Below are 21,408 nucleotides of genomic sequence, written 5' to 3' on the forward strand. Positions count from 1 at the left end.
CATCAACTGTACTTTTAGGAATATCAATATCAAACAACACAGTCCATAGACAGAAAGTAGAGAGTATTTGAAGATTGAATTATACAAAATAACAAAACTATAAGTAATTTGGTCAATCATTCGTAACTTTATGTCACTTTGACTTCCACTGCACTGATTGTATTTTCAAAATTTTCCTCATGCACAATGGCATCAAACTCCGAACTGAACATCGATATTGAGACTTGTGATAACTTTTGCATTCGCAAATCCCATTCCAACAGCGTATCTAAGTTTCAAAACGTCTGAACATTTTCGTTCTGAAGCCTTCCTCATTATATTCGCCATAATGTGTATTTTCAACCAGGAATGTACATTTAGTCCAACTCATCACCTTTAATCACGTAACTGTTTGTGTTTTGGAATGCCTGAATTGTTCAATTTCATAGACAACCTTAGATAGATCATGAGGTGCAGTATGTTTATACATCAGGTAAACAATTAATGTCAAGTTTAAAAAAAAACAGCACTGTTAACATTTTGAGGGTTTTACTGTGTGCGTAATTTGCTGGCCCACTTCAGGCCATTCTTTCCTTTCAAGGCAGCAGGGGCACAGGCTTGGTAGCCATTTAGTATGGCCTTATTCTGTCAGAAAGGTCCTAGCGCTCAATAAAACGGAGGCCTTTGCCTTTGCCGCCAACCCTGTCTTTTTGTTGTTGTTTGTAGTTGGTAATTGAGAAATAATGCTGATATGTATGAGTCTGTGATTTTTGTTGTTACTCTAATTATTTGAAACTGGACTCTGTGTGTGTGTGTGTGTGTGTGTGTGTGTGTGTGTGTGTGTGCGTGCGCGCGCGCAAAGGAAGACATATGAGAATGAATACTGATACTTAGACAGTTTTTCGTTAGTGGAAAAACATAAATAACGCAAAACGAAGAAGACGAAAGTACGCTCAATTTACAGACCATGTAGCTTGCTAAACAACATAACAGTCTGATATATCCAAGCTGTAGTACCTTTCGAAATTTCTAAAGTTTCTGATTTTATGTTTTCTATAGTGTACAAATATACGGTGTCACATTGAGGGAAATACACATAACATTTCTGGTAATAGTACTGTGCTGGGCAGTCGTTTTGGGTTGTTTGTTTGTTTCCTGATCACAACAGAATCCTCCAATGTCTACATACAAATGTAATGACCCTTCAAAACACACACACACACACACACACACACACACGAACACGCATACACACACACACAAACACACACACACACACACGCACGCACGGACGGACGGACGTTCATACATTATTTCATTCCATGGTAATATATTTCTTTTGAAATAAATTCTAATAGTCTATGGCCTTGGAAAATTTACACCTCCAAACTGATCTGCTACATACGGCCTGATTTTACTCTACAAATATACTTTACTTGTCAAACTATGACCACGGTTGTATCTAAGGATTATTTCTGTGAGTCAGAAAGCAATACTACAACACTCCTTATCCTAAAATCAATATATAACTTCATCACTAAACAACTATAACTTGAATATACATGGGAGTGGTGAAAGCTACTGTCAAAGAAAATCAACGTCATTCCACTTATGAAATGTTGGTATTTCATTACTGGGTAGTTAAACCTCTTCAGTACTATTGCACCTCTCAGATTTGTCAACAACCTCACCGCACCAGCGAGTATATATACTGCTACACGACGATATAACGTCTTACACAGAAAAAAATATGCATCATTAATACATTTAGTGTGTCTGATTGCCACGGGGTCAAGCGTGACATTTTCGTATAAGCTAACTGCTATTCTCCAAAATATATCGTGGATTGTGATATTTTTATTTTTTAATTTGTCCTATAGTAGACAATTATCGTTGGTACAATATGTATGACCTTACATAGAAAAGTTGACGTCTTATGAATAAGATTGAAGGTCGTGTCGCAAATGATGCCGATGCTAGCAGAGAAGTGAAGGTTACATTACCCTTAGTGAGGGCAAACACGAATGCACATTGTATTTATTAAAGGTAACTTTGATCTAAATCAGGTTTATGCTGGGTAGTATAATCCTGTCACTAATACTAACCATAACCCTCTCTCTCTAACTGCATGGACTCCCTAGTTTGAACACGCAGTAATATGGATATTTTTGGGATTCAGCTCTCCGTTCTCGTTGTACATTTGCAAACGGGGGGGGGGGGGATATTTATAAATTGCTATGAATGGTTTCTAAAAGCTGGTTTCTAATTGTAAGCATTCACATACATCAACTGCAACCAGCATATATCAGGACTCAGATGTTATTGGGAAAAAAACATGTCAGAATACATGTTGGCAAAATCGTAGTGACATAAGGCGTACATCATCCACTCCCAGTACAATACATACATACATACATACATACATACATACATACATACATACATACATACATACATACATACAGACAGATATACATACATACATACATACAGACAGATATACAGACGTACAGACAGACATACAGACATACATATACATACATACATATACATACATACATACATACATACATACATACACACACACATATATATATACATACACCCATCCACACATACACACACACACACATACATACATACATACATACATACATACATACATACATACATACATACATACTTTACTTGTCAAACTATGACCACGGTTATATCTATGGCATTATTTCTGTGAGTCAGAAAGTAATACTGCAATACTCCTCATCCTAAAATCAATCCATAACTGCATCACTAAACAACTATAAATTGAATATACATGGAGAGTGGTGAAAGCTACTGTCAAAGAAAATCAACGCCATTCCACTTATGAAATGTTGGTATTTCATTACTATGTAGTTAAACCTCTTCTGTACTATTGCACCTCTCAGATTTGTCAACAACCTCACCGCACCAGCGAGTATATATACTACTACACGACGATATAACGTCTTACACAGACCAAAATATGCATCATTAATACATTTAGTGCGTGTGATTGCCACGTTGTTGTTGTTGTTGTTGTTGTTGTTGTTGTTGTTGTTGTTGTTGTTGTTGTTGCTGCTGCTACTGCTGCTGCTTTTGTATTGTTTTCGTTTAGATGTTTGTCTATTGTAAGTTGTTGTTGTGTGTGTGTGTGTGTGTGTTTGTTTGTGTATGTGTGTTTGTTTTTGTGGGAGGTTTTGTGGGGTTTTTTGGGGTTTTTTTTTTTTTTTGGGGGGGGGGGGTGTTAGATCGAATAGAGCCGATGATGTCTGAGCCTGGGCCCATCTAATGTATGAAGGCAGCCTACTGGTGTTATCATGATTTATGCAGCCTGTCTGAGTCAGCTGTATATTTGCATAATATTTTCAGTAGTTGTTTAGTCTCCAGAGCTGTGGCAGGTGGTATCAGTGTGTTTTATTGTAACATTTGAATGTATTACATAGTATAATTTCGTATAGCATGCCACTCAGTATCAAAACAGTGAATTTAATGTCACATTCAAAGTTTTTTTAAAAATTAAAAAAATTGGATGGTACTTTCTCAAATAAGGAACACAACAAAATACCCCCCTTCTTTACCCAACTATTTTCCCTACAGTCTGTACAGGTACAATGGGAAGCAGAACTAACATTTTGAACAGATTTTTTTTCTGTCATTCCCAAAACTTGTATGGCCCTACTTTAAGACGGAATCCAAGGTGAATTCGGTGGATTCTTCTTGTTACTATCGTTATAATGAAAATTGAAGGTTGGATTTTGATGTCGAAGATACAGCTCTGTTTACAAATTCAGGGCCATTCTTTCCATAGCAAATTGTCGCTTCAAAATGAATTGCGGAATAACGCTAGTGTCAGTGCAATTAGGCAATTATATCAAACAACATTTTAACCAAAGACAACGTCTAACACAATTGAAAGTGGATCTTGAATGAGTGGATTTTAAACCGCGTACATAGTTTAACAGATTTTCAAAGCCACCAAATATTCCAAAAAGAGATCTGCCGATTTTAATATAAAACGAACAAGATGTAAATTAGATCGAGCGCATCGTCGGAGTCACTGCATGCAGGCGACCTTACATTGAACGATTTTCTCCTTTGACGTGATACAACATGGTATGCTTACCCTGTCTGTTTCCTGACAAATATCAAAATAGAATTTTACCCTGTATCATTTGTAAAACATATGGCATCAAAAATAACATTCAGAATCTAAAAAAAACACCAAAAAGTACATGACTAAAAACTATACATGCCATAAACAGTGCAATGACATCCATATCAGTGAAAGAAATATTGAAAGATCTGCATGTCCTGAAAGAATTCAGCAACCATATTTATTTTGTCGATCAGAATTTAATTTAGTGGCTCCAACACCTACGGTGTGTCTGAAATCTTATTTCAAATGTTCACCTCTTTTGGTATATATTCTACATATGTTCATTTTACTTTTGCTATTGTATATCAGGATCTTTATAGAGAACAGTGACAAATGTACAGATGCAATGAATTAAAGTATAAACGGAAAGAGAAGGAGGACAAGATTACTAGATTAATTATGAACTAATAGTTTGTTTGTCTGGCGGCAGGGGTGATTATTTTGTATATATATATATATATAGTGTTCATAGTTTGCAGCATATGTTTGTATATTCTGCAACTTTCTCTACAGCAGTGTTGTGTTGCGTTGTCATTCATTAAATAGCTATATGGACTTGTCTGTGTAGGGTTGTAATGTCTGTCTGTCTGTCTGTCTGTCTACATGACTTGAGTGTATAATAAGATGATAACATTTATAGTTTTGATATCATTTTCAATAACGTATGTGAATACTTATTCCGAATTGTTATTTCTCCGAACGTTGCTGTGACAAATATAATTAAAATAACGTGAACATAATACTTCATCGGAAATGTTGAAATTTATTTGTGTTTATCATATATGTTACTCATGTCCAATGTACCGGAAATAGGAAATAAGCTATTTAGAATTGATAGGGAAATGCACTCTGTCTAATGTATGAAGTTACTACTGTAAAATATTGGAATTATAGTTTTGACAAATCACAAATCATAAAAAGAAAAATACCAGAATAAACATGAAAATATTGACTAAGTCGTTCACACTTCCCTTTATATCCAAGTTGACCTAATAAGATTAGTGACTTGACTTTACTATTTACTTCAGCGTTAATATGTAAGACATGGTAATTTACTGCTCCTGGGTTATAGTATGGAATTCTAGTTAAAATACTGTATTGTTTATTTATACCTTTTTTTTACACATTGACAGCCATAACAGACAATGCGTCATTTTACTGATTTACCTTAACTGGAAGCTGTTACAATATTTGCCTTTCATTTCGCAAAAATACATTTCCTACATGATGACATTCACGGTCATTAAGAGTTTGTCACACTAGGGTGAAAACATTGTTTCGTTTTGTCTTCATAATATCAAACTGCTATGTGTTTGTTCCAAATCTGTTTACGGTTGGTACTTTCCACTTAATGCAAACACTTGCATGTACCAATATACATCTCAAGATGGTAGACATATCATTCCAGATTATACATACATACATACATACATACATACATACATACATACATACATATGGATACTAGGGAGTACACCCGTCAAAGTAACAACAGTAATTATTTGGATATTTTAGTTTTGACGTGGGGTTTCTTTACCCTGTATCATTTGTACAACATATGGCATCAAAAATAACATTCAGAATCTAAAAAAAACACCAAAAAGTACATGACTAAAAACTATACATGCCATAAACAGTGCAATGACATCCATATCAGTGAAAGAAATATTGAAAGATCTGCATGTCCTGAAAGAATTCAGCAACCATATTTATTTTGTCGATCAGAATTTAATTTTGTGGCTCCAACACCTACGGTGTGTCTGAAATCTTATTTCAAATGTTCCCCTCTTTTGGTATATATTCTACATATGTTCATTTTACTTTTGCTATTGTATATCAGGATCTTTATAGAGAACAGTGACAAATGTACAGATGCAATGAATTAAAGTATAAACGGAAAGAGAAGGAGGACAAGATTACTAGATTAATTATGAACTAATAGTTTGTTTGTCTGGCGGCAGGGGTGATTATTTTGTATATATATATATATATATAGTGTTCATAGTTTGCAGCATATGTTTGTATATTCTGCAACTTTCTCTACAGCAGTGTTGTGTTGCGTTGTCATTCATTAAATAGCTATATGGACTTGTCTGTGTAGGGTTGTAATGTCTGTCTGTCTGTCTGTCTGTCTGTCTGTCTGTCTGTCTACATGACTTGAGTGTATAATAAGATGATAACATTTATAGTTTTGATATCATTTTCAATAACGTATGTGAATACTTATTCCGAATTGTTATTTCTCCGAACGTTGCTGTGACAAATATAATTAAAATAACGTGAACATAATACTTCATCGGAAATGTTGAAATTTATTTGTGTTTATCATATATGTTACTCATGTCCAATGTACCGGAAATAGGAAATAAGCTATTTAGAATTGATAGGGAAATGCACTCTGTCTAATGTATGAAGTTACTACTGTAAAATATTGGAATTATAGTTTTGACAAATCACAAATCATAAAAAGAAAAATACCAGAATAAACATGAAAATATTGACTAAGTCGTTCACACTTCCCTTTATATCCAAGTTGACCTAATAAGATTAGTGACTTGACTTTACTATTTACTTCAGCGTTAATATGTAAGACATGGTAATTTACTGCTCCTGGGTTATAGTATGGAATTCTAGTTAAAATACTGTATTGTTTATTTATACCTTTTTTTACACATTGACAGCCATAACAGACAATGCGTCATTTTACTGATTTACCTTAACTGGAAGCTGTTACAATATTTGCCTTTCATTTCGCAAAAATACATTTCCTACATGATGACATTCACGGTCATTAAGAGTTTGTCACACTAGGGTGAAAACATTGTTTCGTTTTGTCTTCATAATATCAAACTGCTATGTGTTTGTTCCAAATCTGTTTACGGTTGGTACTTTCCACTTAATGCAAACACTTGCATGTACCAATATACATCTCAAGATGGTAGACATATCATTCCAGATTATACATACATACATACATACATACATACATACATACATACATACATATGGATACTAGGGAGTACACCCGTCAAAGTAACAACAGTAATTATTTGGATATTTTAGTTTTGACGTGGGGTTTCTTTACCCTGTATCATTTGTACAACATATGGCATCAAAAATAACATTCAGAATCTAAAAAAAACACCAAAAAGTACATGACTAAAAACTATACATGCCATAAACAGTGCAATGACATCCATATCAGTGAAAGAAATATTGAAAGATCTGCATGTCCTGAAAGAATTCAGCAACCATATTTATTTTGTCGATCAGAATTTAATTTTGTGGCTCCAACACCTACGGTGTGTCTGAAATCTTATTTCAAATGTTCCCCTCTTTTGGTATATATTCTACATATGTTCATTTTACTTTTGCTATTGTATATCAGGATCTTTATAGAGAACAGTGACAAATGTACAGATGCAATGAATTAAAGTATAAACGGAAAGAGAAGGAGGACAAGATTACTAGATTAATTATGAACTAATAGTTTGTTTGTCTGGCGGCAGTGGTGATTATTTTGTATATATATATATATATATATATATATATATATATATATATATATATATATATATATATATATATATATATATATATATATATAGATATGTGTTCATAGTTTGCAGCATATGTTTGTATATTCTGCAACTTTCTCTACAGCAGTGTTGTGTTGTCATTCATTAAATAGCTATAGGGACTTGTCTGTGTAGGGTCGTAATGTCTGTCTGTCTGTCTGTCTGTCTGTCTGTCTGTCTGTCTGTCTGTCTGTCTGTCTGTCTACATGACTTGAGTGTATGATAAGATGATAACATTTATAGTTTTGATATCATTTTCAATAACATATGTGAATACTTATTCCGAATTGTTATTTCTCCGAACGTTGCTGTGACAAATATAATTAAAATAACGTGAACATAATACTTCATCGGAAATGTTGAAATTTATTTGTGTTTATCATATATGTTACTTATGTCCAATGTACCGGAAAAAGGAAATAAGCTATATTTAGAATTGATAGGGAAATGCACTCTGTCTAATGTATGAAGTTACTACTGTAAAATATTGGAATTATAGTTTTGACAAATCACAAATCATAAAAAGAAAAATGTCGTTGTCATCGTTTACTAAACCGATTCGGCTGCTTGTGACTCTCGTACCTCCTTCCATGTTGCACGAATTTGCGCCGCTTGGTACATCGTCAAGGCTCATATTGGTCAGGCCTTTGATGTTGTCGACCCGTTTGGTTGGTGGCTTTTCTCTTCCGCGAGCACCTTCCGTCTTTCCAAACAACACTATCTTTTCCAAATTCTCCACATCTCTTCTGGCGATATGCCCGAAATATGTCAGCTGCGCTTTATGTACCATATTTAAAAGGCTGGGTGGTTGATCTATATCCTCGAGGACGCTTTCGTTCATTCGTCTAGCTGACCAGTGGATATTGAGCATCTGTCGCCAGGCCCATAATTTGAACGATTCAATGCGCTTTCGTGACTTCGCTTTCAGTGTCCAAGCTTCAGCTTTGTATAAAACGATGGAGAAGACCAGTGTGTGCATTAGGCGTTGTTACTGTAGTTTCTGTAAATACTTTTTGGAATAATATTAACTTCATTTAAATTTCGTCGCACTGCCTGTAGTCGTTCGAATTGTTACATTAGTTTGGTTTACCTTGAAAAAAGTGTATATTCAATGTAAGTCTGTGTTTTCAACACATCATTCATACGAAGTTACACTGGAACTGTCCCGTCCATTCCCCTAATAGTCTTTGCTTCAATCGTACAAAACACTAGCGATTTACGGATAACTCCTTATACAAGAAGAATACAATTTCACCAAAGGCAATCGAGTATATGAGACCTCGCTTACTAAAGTTGTTTGCAAAATTTGGTATACAAACAGTGTGTCTACACAGAAGAACTAATGTGAAAAAAATTGCCAGAGGATGGCGGTTGTTCTCTTTCGTCTAAAACAGAAGTAGACTCAAATGGCACAATGTATACTGTTAGAATATGGATTAATTTAAACATATGTGTAGGTTTTCGTCACTAAAATAATTTGTTTTCTCTATTCGATAGAGCCAGATAATTTCAACCAATAATCACCTGAATAGAAACAATGAAGATTGCTGTCTTGTTCGTCGTATTTGGTGTATCCCTAAGTCTTGTCCAATCAGCTGTTGTCAGTAAGTCTGTTCGTAACTTTCATAGTTTCATTCCAAGTGAATATTAGGTGTTACTGAAAACAATGGAAAGAAATGTTAGTTACATGGTCATTAAATCTTACACTCATGTATAACATGGATGACATACTATTCATGTATTATGTAGCCTTCGAGCAATCTGTAATTTGACCACATCACAATGTAGGAAAAGGGGTGAAATTGCCCAAATTATTTGGAAATATTTAACAACATTGTATCTATCATACTTATATACCTTCACTGCATACATACTATTTAGGCATAACAAAAATTGTGTCGTTCCAATTTCACTCAATTTTATAATAGGTGGGGTAGGTTGATTTTTTTATTTCATTTCACATGATTTGTGAGTGTTTAGTTCAGGTAGTTATGTTTTCCGCTCTTTTCCATATGATCTCTATGTTATTGGTTTCTTCTCATACGATGTACAACCATTACAGATTGGAAGAAACAGTTTTATATTGTCTTTTTAAGTTGATGTCAGTTTCCGCGTCCACTATTTCTTGCGAGATTTCGAGATTTTATTTTATTTTTTCTCGAATATGTAAAACAAAGTTTAGGGTCAGCGTGAAAAACTAAGTGGGATCGGGTAACCAGAACCAAACAACTTTTTGATTACACATTATTACATTCAATTTTGTTAGCCTCTAATTATACCTATTTGCTTATTCAGAATACAGCTCAATTGGTTGTTTTAAAGATACTTCCAATCGTGCTATCCCGTCATTGGAAGGTTCTGATAAAAGACTCGACGGATCAACCTTCAAGACCCGTCAAAATGCTCTAGAGAAGTGTGCTGCCGTAGCAGCTGACATGGGATTCGATTGCTTTGCTGTCCAAAGTAACGGATGGTGTGCATCTAGTCCCATCGCATGTAGAACCTATGACAAGTATGGGCCTTCGAGTGAATGTAGAGATGATGGGGAGGGTGGTCCATGGGCGAATAATGTTTACAGAATAGATTGCAAACGGTAAGAATGACTGTATTTGTACAATGTATTCATTATATTGATTAGGAGATGTAACTTATATTTTACATCACCCATCTTCAATTGTTGACATTTTCAAATGATATTAAACTACTTAATTGATCATACTAATTATTGTCCACCCACAGTCAATACAAGTCCATCGGCTGCTTCAAAGACACATCAGACAGAGCCATAGCGACATTGGAACGTACAGACCCAAGATTAAATGGCCCATTCAAGACACGGGGTAACTCCATTGAGAAATGTGCACAAGTGGCCAATGACCTCGGCTTTGACTATTTCGCTCTTCAAAATGGCGGCTGGTGTGCATCAAGTGCTGATGCTGAAGACACCTATGCCAAGTATGGTCACCACGACACCTGTAGAACTGACGGTCAAGGTGGTGGATTGGGAAACGAGGTTTATAAATTAATCTAGTAAGTAAAGTATAATACACTACATTAATACATTAATTGTTATATTAATAATAATGGGTGAGCATGAATATTTTTCTTTCCCATCCTTTTCTGTGTGTGTGTGTGTGTGTGTGTGCGCGCGCGTGTGTGTGTGTCTCTCGCTCTCTCTCTCTCTCTCTCTCTCTCTCTCTCTCTCTCTCTCTCTCTCTCTCTCTCTCTCTCTCTCTCTCTCTCTCTCTCTCTCTCGATTTTCCTTTCCCCTAATATTCTTCTTTATTTTCCCCGTCTCTATTCATCTCACATTATCTCACCTTCTCTGCTTCACTCTCCTCTTGTATTTAATATTTATTTTCTTTTGTTTGACATTGTCTTGTCTCTCCTCTACTCTATTCTCCTTACATTCCTCCCTATTGTCTTGTCGACTCGTTTCTTCCCTCCCTTCTTCTCCCCATTCCACAATTCCCTTCTCTTCCCTTCCCTTCAGTTCCCTTCCTTCCCCTCCTCTACTCTCTTCTCTTCTATTCTCTCCTCTCCTCTCTTCTCTTATCTCCACTTCTTGTCTTGTTTATTTCCAACTACACACTCTTTCATGTAATTTTTAAATATATTATGAGAATCCGAAAATGTGAAACATGCATTAAGTACTGAATATCTACAAACCTAAAAATTAGTGACAGAACTTTTGTCCAACATTTTATCATATTCTTTTAGATGGCAATTTAATACAGTAGCAACAAGTGGTTGATGGGTTGTAAATGCCAGTCCCCATGTAGTGTTTTTGTACATAAAACTCATCTAAAATATATTTGTCTTCTTCCATTACAGATTTGCAACGATAAATGGTTGTCTCTCATTTAATGATCAACAAGGTATATTTGATTGAGCTGTACTTTATTGGGAAATGGTATCTATTTTCATTTTTTCTCTCGTTATATCAGTCTATTGGAAATTTGAACTAAATGACTGTTTCTTCAACTATCATGAAAATAAAATATGAATGCATAGGTGTTGTTTCTGTGTGTAAATAGTGTTACTATTTCTAGAAACGAAACATTCGTTACACAAGCTGCGCCTATACTCTAGATCTATTAGCCACAGTAACTTCTTTCAATATTATATGAACCACCAATGATCTGACTGATCTTGCAGCAAAAGTTTTTTATCCGTGACTCGACAAGCTAAGTATATGCCCATACATGCTCCTTGAGTGACAAATGTTTTCATCCGGTTAGTTAATCTTGTATATTAAAATGTTTGCGGGTGGTTTGTCTAAACAGGGAACCTTGCACACCCCTGTGCATGTGTGTGTGTGTGTGTGTATGCGAACTTATGTACATAAATATATGTTGGTCTCTGTGATTGATCACTTATTTTATTCCCCAGTGCGACAGTTCTTAAGTAGTTCAGTATTTGATTAGTTTGTTTGTTTCATCATCAATATGATTGATTGATTTATTGATTGATTGATGGACGAACGGATGGGTGGACGGCTGGATGGAGAGAAGGGTGGGTCGACAGATAGACAGACAGACAGACAGACAGACAGACAGACAGACAGACAGATGGAAGGATGGAGAGAGAGGGGAGGGAGGGATAGAGAGATGTTATTTAATTTACTCGATATACCACTCAGGAAGTTTAATTTGGTTCAAATTATGCACAAAATATTTGCCCCCTCCCTTTCAGACCATCATATTTTTTTCATGGCCCCTTTGGAACCCTCAGGGTTTTATGCCCCCCCCCCCATGTCTCCCCAGGCACCCTTGGCCGTAAAGTCTGACCCCAGCCCCAAAAAACCACAACATTTTGGGCTCAAAGTCGAAACTGTGCTTTAAAAACTGGCCCAGGAAATCTGTATGTCATCCCGTCTGATCTGTCCTCTGAAATTAAAATAACTTTGTATTTTCATGTTATTGCCGTAATAGTTCTTTTGTCCTTTTTAATTCAACTTATAAACACATAGAATGTGCCCTGAATATACTAGTATATTGCTGTCTGTAAGTAATGTATTAAACTTCTGCCGATGTCCTTAGAGGCCTGTCTGATATTACCTGTTATCACAACTCTATCAAATTGATGAACGATACAGCGACGCGTCGACGTCACCCGTTGTGCCAGTGTAATTTTTGGAAAGATTATGAATTTAAGAACTTGTGATCGTTACCCTGCTGCAGCCGTGTAGTCATCTTAAAACGGGAAGGCGATATAAGTAGGAACGCTTTATGACTACCCCTTGCTACGATAAAATCAACATGACAAGTTCTCAAATTCATTATATTTCCGAAGTTTACAGACATGCATACTACTGACACTAGCAGGTTATATCGCTGTCATTCATCAATTTGACAACATTTTGATGACAGGTGAAATCAGGTTGTAATAACATCACTACAGTCTCCGGTCCTGATCAGGGACACATAACTTTCCACCATGGTAGACTTATGGTATTATTGTACCATGCAGGGTTTCCTAGATCACTGGTTACTGACTGTGTTTGACTGAGGAGACATTCTTATCGTGCATGCGACGTGTTTATCTTTCCAGCCGGTGTCTATTACATTACGATACTGACTGTAGATATGTAGGGATACAGCTTGGCGCTGACGCCCCTCGCTGCATTTCCTATAGTGTACTGTCAGCAAACTCGGCCATACTAATATTATCTCAGTCCACGAATGGTGGTGTGACAGGCAAGGTCCATCAATCAACTTCGTTGCTCACTGTTCAGCCTGACACTGTCGTAAGTTCTGCATTGCCGTAGTTCGCTGTGATCTAGTCTAGCAACTTCACGAGCGCCTGTGGGTATGTCCAAGGAATTGTGGGATAACTTCACATCCGCCGCCAATAAAAAAAGTTAAGTTTGCCGTGTGAAAAAGAATTTTGTCATGTCCAGAGAGAGTTTGTATGCAAAATAGTTAATATTATACACCCCCAAAGAATATATTGGGCAGTTCAAACCAAATTGCGCCCTTAGAGGCATAGAGTTGCCCATATTGAAATTAAATGTAACTCATACCATCAAATTTAGTTTTGACTTGTAATTCTGTTCTTGGGGTGTAACATTTTTGTACAAAGTATTGAAGTTTATTCTTGGGGAAAAAGGTTTGAGCCCCAAAAGGTAAAAATCCTGTTATGCAAATAAATTTTCTGCTCTTGAAAAAAAAAGTTTTGTCTTACAAATTTGAACTTTTTGCTTTGATATTTCTATTTTGAACCAAAAAAATAATGTTTTATCCTATGAAATAAATTTTTTATCCTTGTACTGAATATTTTGCTCTCAAAAATTTAATTATTTCTTCCACAAATATATTGTTCCTTTGTCATCTCTGGGCCGCCGTAAGTACCTAATAGATGGCAGTATTTACAGAGTATGGTGTCGATATTGCAAATTCTCAAAAGAGAAATCTGATCTTTGGAACGGGGAAAATTGTTGAAAAACAAACAACTTTAATGGAACACTTCATTTAGGTGATACACGTTCGATTTCGAGCAAATTCAATTGACGGCGACACTGATAGAGCTATACAACACAGAGGTTACGAGATTTAGACAACGGCACTTGTACGTTAAGCGGAGAATATATGAGACAGTCAATGCTTCGTCTTTGGGCGGAAACTCTTACTGAAAGATGACATTTTTGCGGTTTATAGTCTATGGAAAAGGTGTATGATGTGAAACGATACACAGACTATCCCTCGGGTACAAAATAGATACCGTCCTCAGACGTCATAAGGCCTCGCTACCACTCGGCCAGTATGACTCTATGGACGGTATATACTACGTGTACCTTACTGCATGTAATTCATCTGTAGCTATAGTTCACAAACATGCACTATTGTGACGTTATGTCACTGAGAGAGAGAGAGAGAGAGAGAGAGAGAAACAGAGAGAGAGAAACAGAGAGAGAACAGAGTATCCGTGAACATGTGTGTCTGTTCATTGAAATGGTTCAAACTGAATATACAAAGATAACAATTTGCCATTTCATTGACGAGAGGGCGTGCTCTATATTACGTCTATCAACCTTTTGTGTATACCTTAATACTGAGAATGGATTGGTCTATAGCAATAGACAATTACCTATTGTAAGAATGTCAGTTAATCGTTTTCACATAACAGTATAATACATTTACATCCCTTAGCTTAACTTAATGATAATAAACTATCTGGTATACCTATATAACCCTTAACGTAATGATAATAAACTATATAGTATACCTACATAACCCATAACTTAATGATAATATTAATAGTCTTAAGCTTACTATTATACTTTGCTAAGAAATACACGCCAACAATGTCCATTACTATTATTAGGTAAATTAGTATTTTGTATACCTTCAAAAACCATTAATCAATGGCAATAGACAACTAAATAATATGACGAAATATAGTTAAAATTGTTCACACCCCACACACACACACACACACACATATATATATATATATATATATATATATATATATATATATATATATATATATATATATATATATATATATATATATATATATATCTGTGTCTGTGTGTGTGTCTGTGTGTGTGTGTTTATACACACAAATGTATATATGATTATATATATGTTAAAAACATCTAGTTTTATCACTCCATATACATTCATCATCTTTAAGTCCGACGACAGATTTTGATAGTTCGAAGTGAAATGGTACAAGGGTTAGTGAACACTTGTTGACAATGCACGTGGCAAACAAATCTTTGTAATATCTTGAGTAAAATGATTAATAGGTTTTATTGTAAATAACTAGTTAATTTGTCAAGTGTGAATAATGTGGAACTATGTAATATTTCATTTGTGTTTATACACCACTGTTTAATATTATAATTATACAAGCCCAGTCTCCACTATCTACATTTTATGTAATTACCAAATAGGTACTCCAAGGAATGAAACATTTCATTCAAGTAATAACAGGATATTGATGTTAATATTTCATCTTCATTGGAACTTCAATATGAATCTGATTAAGGGTTGATAGCGACTGCCATCTCTGAATTGATCGATCAATAGCCGACAGCTATATGTAATAGAATCACAGCCATTACCAGTGAATGTTTTTCAATTTTTATGTGTGTTACCTTGTTTTGTTTTTGTTGTTTGTATTGTGTACATTTGCTTTAGGGCCCCTGGGAAGATTAGGCTGGACCTAACAGGGTCACCCTTTTTCTTTTTTGAAATAAAAGTCGTTATTATTATTATATTATTAATACGTCAGTATGTAGAAAACCAAACACAAACGGTCAAACACTGTAACGAGCATCTGCCATTCATTCTGTGTCTGTTAAATCCATAAACAGAAGACAACGTTGTCCGTCAATACTCTTGGAATAAAAGTTGGATGCAATAGCAGACAGAAATACAGCAAGACCTGACATCAGCATATTGAAGATGAGGAATTGTGAAATCAGAGGAATTTCTTCTGAAGTGACTGGCATGATATCCGCCACAAGAAGATTGAATACATATGTAGCTAAAAGGAGAGAGACGCTGAGTCCACTTTTTTCTCCTGTGCTTGCTGGAAGTATGAACACTATAGTTGTCAGGATAGACAGAACAATGCAGGGTAGGACGATGTTGATGATGTAGTAAGTTGGCTTTCTCTTCAATTGAATATAAAATATAAGTTTTACGTAACTTCCGGCTAAGTAGTAGGTTGTAATGGTCTCAGCTGGTGCACTCAGGACATCCCATCCAGAATTTTCCGAGAAATCTTGTGGATCGATCACAGAGTCACCATAATCCCTTGGTAGTTTTAAAGCGACCTATATTATATAAATGACATACTAGATTTTATAACTCATGCTCTCTAATTTATATGTCCTCTTTTGAACAGGTAAATGACGCTGACAAAATATGATGCAATATCATGTATGTACTAATCGATTGCGTGGTATTACTGTAAAATAGTCCAACTTGTCATGACAAAACCGCCATCAGCCGTTTGTAACATGCTGTAAGAAATCTTTGAATTGTGATGTCACGGCTCTTTTCGAAGAAGCTTGCCCAAGCTATTAGACGGACTATCAAGATCAGTGAGCCTGATCACAAGGTTTCATGTTGAGATAGAGACCAAAATGAGAACACACAAACATCACTTACAAACTCTTTATTTAGTTAAATGATATAAACAGTAACGACATGCATACTACTGCAATTACAATAGGCACGAGGTATACTTTCTTGAAGTTCAAACAAAATCCATGGTCAGCAGCCAACTGAACTGTTTTTTTTAAATTCAGTTATTGTTTATATCAGTAACTAAATAAAGAGTCCACACTGTATATGTGATGTTTTTCTGTTAACTGTCTTGTGTCTATCTTAACGTGAAACCTTGTGATCACGCTCACTGATCTTGACAATTCGTTTAACAGCATGGCCAAGCTTCTCCGAAAATAACCTTATTTACGGTAGATTTAAATTTGTTAATAAATGGCTGTTTTGTACTTGCGTAGTAGCTAATTGTCAACAATGCTATCACCATTATGATAGCTCGTATTTTTCAAAACGTGTTGATATACAAGAACTCTTTCAACCTAAAGGTATAATATTGACCACCTTACCTGACTGTCGGGATATGACCAGGAAATAAATGCTATTGGACAGTTTTGAATATCCATCGGGAAATTAATTATGCACATTTCACAAACTGTCATCATTATCTTCAAAGCTAGATATTGTATTGTACCATCATGCATCAAGATATTTCTTTCACCATTTTGATAAAGTCGTCCTGTTGAATCTCGATCAGCACTGAAGAGGAAAACACAGTATATTAATTAGTAAAGATAAATTTCAATTAGGTGGTTAAACCGAGGCAATAGGAATATAATTTTAGACAAAATGTAGCAAGAAACTGTACTCGTTCAATATTGCTATCTTAAAGTGTAGCATCTCCAGATTCGTATTGGGTTCTGCATGGTTGTATCAAACAGAAAAGCTGAACGGTATTGTGAATTTGCTGTACTAAGCTACAGATGTTTTATCTTCGATACAACTATAGCACATATCTGCTTTTATGTCCATGACCCATAATATAGAAATCACACTGTGTTGAAATTGATGTCGTCAGGTCATGACTCACGACATGTTCATTGATAGATGTCAGTTGGGTAATCATCATTGTCATGTTTTGACATCAATATCAATTCAAAATGCATTTTTATGTTAGTTATTAATTTGGTAACTAATGTGCAAAACAGAATTATTTTAAACAGACGACGTGAGCAGTAATTTAAACATGTACGCATGTGTATTAACCAATTTGTATATTTATGACATATTAGATACGACACTGTCCCTGTGTCTTTATATGTTATTTAAACGACTGGTAATAAATTTGACACAAGACTATCTTGTCATGACAGGGCAGTGTTTAGTTTCATCCAAATTGACGGTTATCACTAACTAAATTTGAATATCTATACCGTAATTTATATGCAGATAAACCAGTCATGTGTTTAGATTTTTGTTTCACGACACACAATACGAGAGTTTTGTACCCATGACATTTGCAAATATTGACGTTCTTAGAGATTGCCAATTTATCTTATAATAATATCTGGGTCACCCTCTGTACAGTATGACAATCTGGCTTGGATAAATAGATCAATTATGCTGTCCTTATAACAGCTTTGAATAAATAGAACTGCTAGGACGGAATAAAGGTGATGAGTTAAGACTGATAGGACCAATGTTTCCCTTCTAACGCTAAACTTTTTAACATAAAATTTGAGAAAATTAAGATGAATCAAAACATTAATGGAGATCCCCCTCTACGGACAAAATGATGAAAACCAAATATAACTATATGCATAGGGCGTATTTAATTTAGGTTCAATTAACAAGCTTGGGTTTATCTGATCTGAAGGTGGGTATACTATTATTATTTTTCGTATCATTATTATAGTACACTGTAGTACTGTTAATGTTGTTATTATTATGCAATAATTTAAAAAAAGAAAAGAAATTTGCTTTGTAATGAGGATATTAGGCATTAAATAGACAGATAAATCAGTAAATAAAAAAAAGTAAATAAATAATTAAAACAAATTAACAAACAATAATATTAGATAGGTAGGTAGGTAGGTAGGTAGGTAGGTAGGTAGATAACTCACTAGAAAAACTAGTGCTATATTTTGTAATTCACCTGTAACACTAAATGTTTGTATGGCTATAGTGAGTTGTTTAAGTTTTAGACCTACATATCTCTATCATTAATTCATAGATTAAGTTGACGTGTATTGCCTACAAAAACAGCGTAATCAACTACAAAAGCACAAAGTCTACCCTAAGAAATAATTGAACATCTCGACTATTACGACCTCTTGTAACGAGATAGCACATATGGAGCCGACTTGCCAAACAGTGCAGTTGTTTTCATAATGGGTTCTTATCAACTGATTATTCATTAAAATCACATTTGCATCTATTCCTTACAGAGTGGTGATAACATTGCTGTTGTCAGATCATTATAGTACCCGTTACAGAAGTGTCATGGACGCTAATTACCTACATTGATCTCTACCTAATTCTTAACCATTTCTGCAATTTCTGCATGTTTTTTTCTATGAACGACGGGAACAAATTTCGTACTAGATTCTGTGTTGATGTACTGAAATAAAGTAATCTAATTTCATGTCAGGAATAATAATGGAGATAATAAACGTCGATCGAACAATTTGGACATCTTTTGAAGATTGGAAATGCTGTCCAAGAACGATCGGTAGCGTTTTCAGAGTAATTAAACTCTTTAGTCTCACATTTTGTAATATCATGATGATATTATATATATATATATATATATATATATATATATATATATATATATATATATATATATATATATATATATATATATATATATATATAGGAAGTCAGTGGTAAGATTTGTCCGTAGTACAGTGCTCGATACGTCTGCACGCAGAGCGGAGTATATGTTGAGGGTAGAAGAAAATCAAGTCGGGTTTTTCGTCTCTACAAGCCTGTTTCACGAAACAGGCTTGTAGAGACGAAAAACCCGACTTGATTTTCTTCTACCCTCAACACACACACACACACACATATATATATATATATATATATATATATATATATATATATATATATATATATATATATATATATATATATATATATATATATGAATAGCGCCAATGGCGTTGTAGCACGATTATATAGTTTATGTGTCGGTTTTTATCTTCAAAATGTTTGTCACCTTACCTAACCATTCCTGTTGTTATCTTTCTAATATAAATAATCATTGCACTGTTGCTATTTGCATAGTCAATTGCAGTCAGGCATATATATGTTTATTTTATTAATGTTTATTCATGTGCCTATCAATTCCTGTTGTTATCATTGTCATAAACTGTTGTTGGGGTGTTCTAATAGGCATGGTGTTGTTACTCGGCATATGTGCATTCACGTTTTGCATGTTTATCAGCTTGTCTATCAATCTGTGTTGTCATGTTTGCAATGTACACCATCATTTGGCAGTTACTATGTCCGTGGTTGCTGGACAATCATGTTATGAGTTGTTGGATGTTTAGCGACTTGCCTACCTATCTTTGCTATATACACCATCATTTGACTGTTGCTATGGGAATGATCTTGTTGTCAGTCATATTTGCATAATTGTTTTGACGTTTATTCACTTGCCTACCAAATTATTTGTTATCTTCGCAAAATGTATGGCTTGTCTTGAACAAGATTTGCCAACAACAACAACAACAACAACAACAACATTAACAACAACAACAACAACAACAACAACAACAACAACAACAACAACAAGCATTGCCTATCAAATTTCAGTACCATGCACCTAGTAGTTTTCGAAAATTAAGGTTTCAACCAAAATTGTTAGACCTAATTTACATATCACTGACTAGATCATCATGTGCTAAACAATGTTTCATCTACATTCCCATAGAAACCTCCCAACCATTATGTTTAGTATTCTTGGAATTACAGATGTTTGACCAAAAGGACACATTTTAGACCCAATTTCCATATCACTGATGAAATCATCATGTCATGGACAATTCTTCATTTACTGATCCCTTAGAACTTCCTGCTGAATTTAAGGTCACCCTCCCCAGTTATTTTAAGAGTGAAAGTTATTATTGTTTGTCTTTGTTTTGGTCTGGGTTTTTTTAAACCCAAAATGATATTTTGCCCCAGAGGCAAAGCACTCACCTGTGCTGCATTCATTTCCATTTCAACAATTTACCAATTAGAGACCTAAATGATATCCCCTCTAAATACCAAGTCAATCGGTCTGGTGTTTTCTTACTTTAAATCGTTCACACACGCATCCACACAGACAAAGAGAGAGAGAGAAAGAGAGAGAGAGAGAGAGAGAGAGAGAGAGAGAGAGAGAGAGAGAGAGAGAGACTTTGCCATGCCTATAGTAATACCGAACCTCAGTCGAATTATGCTAAAAAGCGATAATAACAAATCACCATGTATGTCAATAGTGAAATACATGTTAATCCCTTATAATGTTCAATATAAAATGTCTCAGATATGGTAATTAATAATGACGTCATTGCGCTGATGCACAAAACGTTACCTTCAGTACCTTCAGTACAGAGCCTGCATAATTTGTGTACATCCTCTTTGGTTAGTAATTCCGTGGAATATT

The 21,408-nt window shown here is 34.9% G+C and overlaps 1 protein-coding gene across 1 annotated transcript; it reads right to left on the reverse strand.

The window, feature by feature from the left end:
- Positions 1-16,030: 16,030 nt before the first annotated feature.
- On the reverse strand, positions 16,031-17,849 carry LOC144442018 (acetylcholine receptor subunit delta-like). The gene is made up of 3 exons (XM_078131289.1): positions 17,845-17,849; positions 17,324-17,513; positions 16,031-16,525 (listed from the first exon to the last, which is right to left on the reverse strand). Exons 1-3 carry the CDS (start codon positions 17,847-17,849, stop codon positions 16,031-16,033), a joined length of 690 nt encoding a protein of 229 aa, XP_077987415.1.
- Positions 17,850-21,408: the final 3,559 nt, after the last annotated feature.

Source organism: Glandiceps talaboti, chromosome 11 (assembly GCF_964340395.1).
Source record: "Glandiceps talaboti chromosome 11, keGlaTala1.1, whole genome shotgun sequence".
Lineage (NCBI taxonomy): Eukaryota > Metazoa > Hemichordata > Enteropneusta > Spengelidae > Glandiceps > Glandiceps talaboti.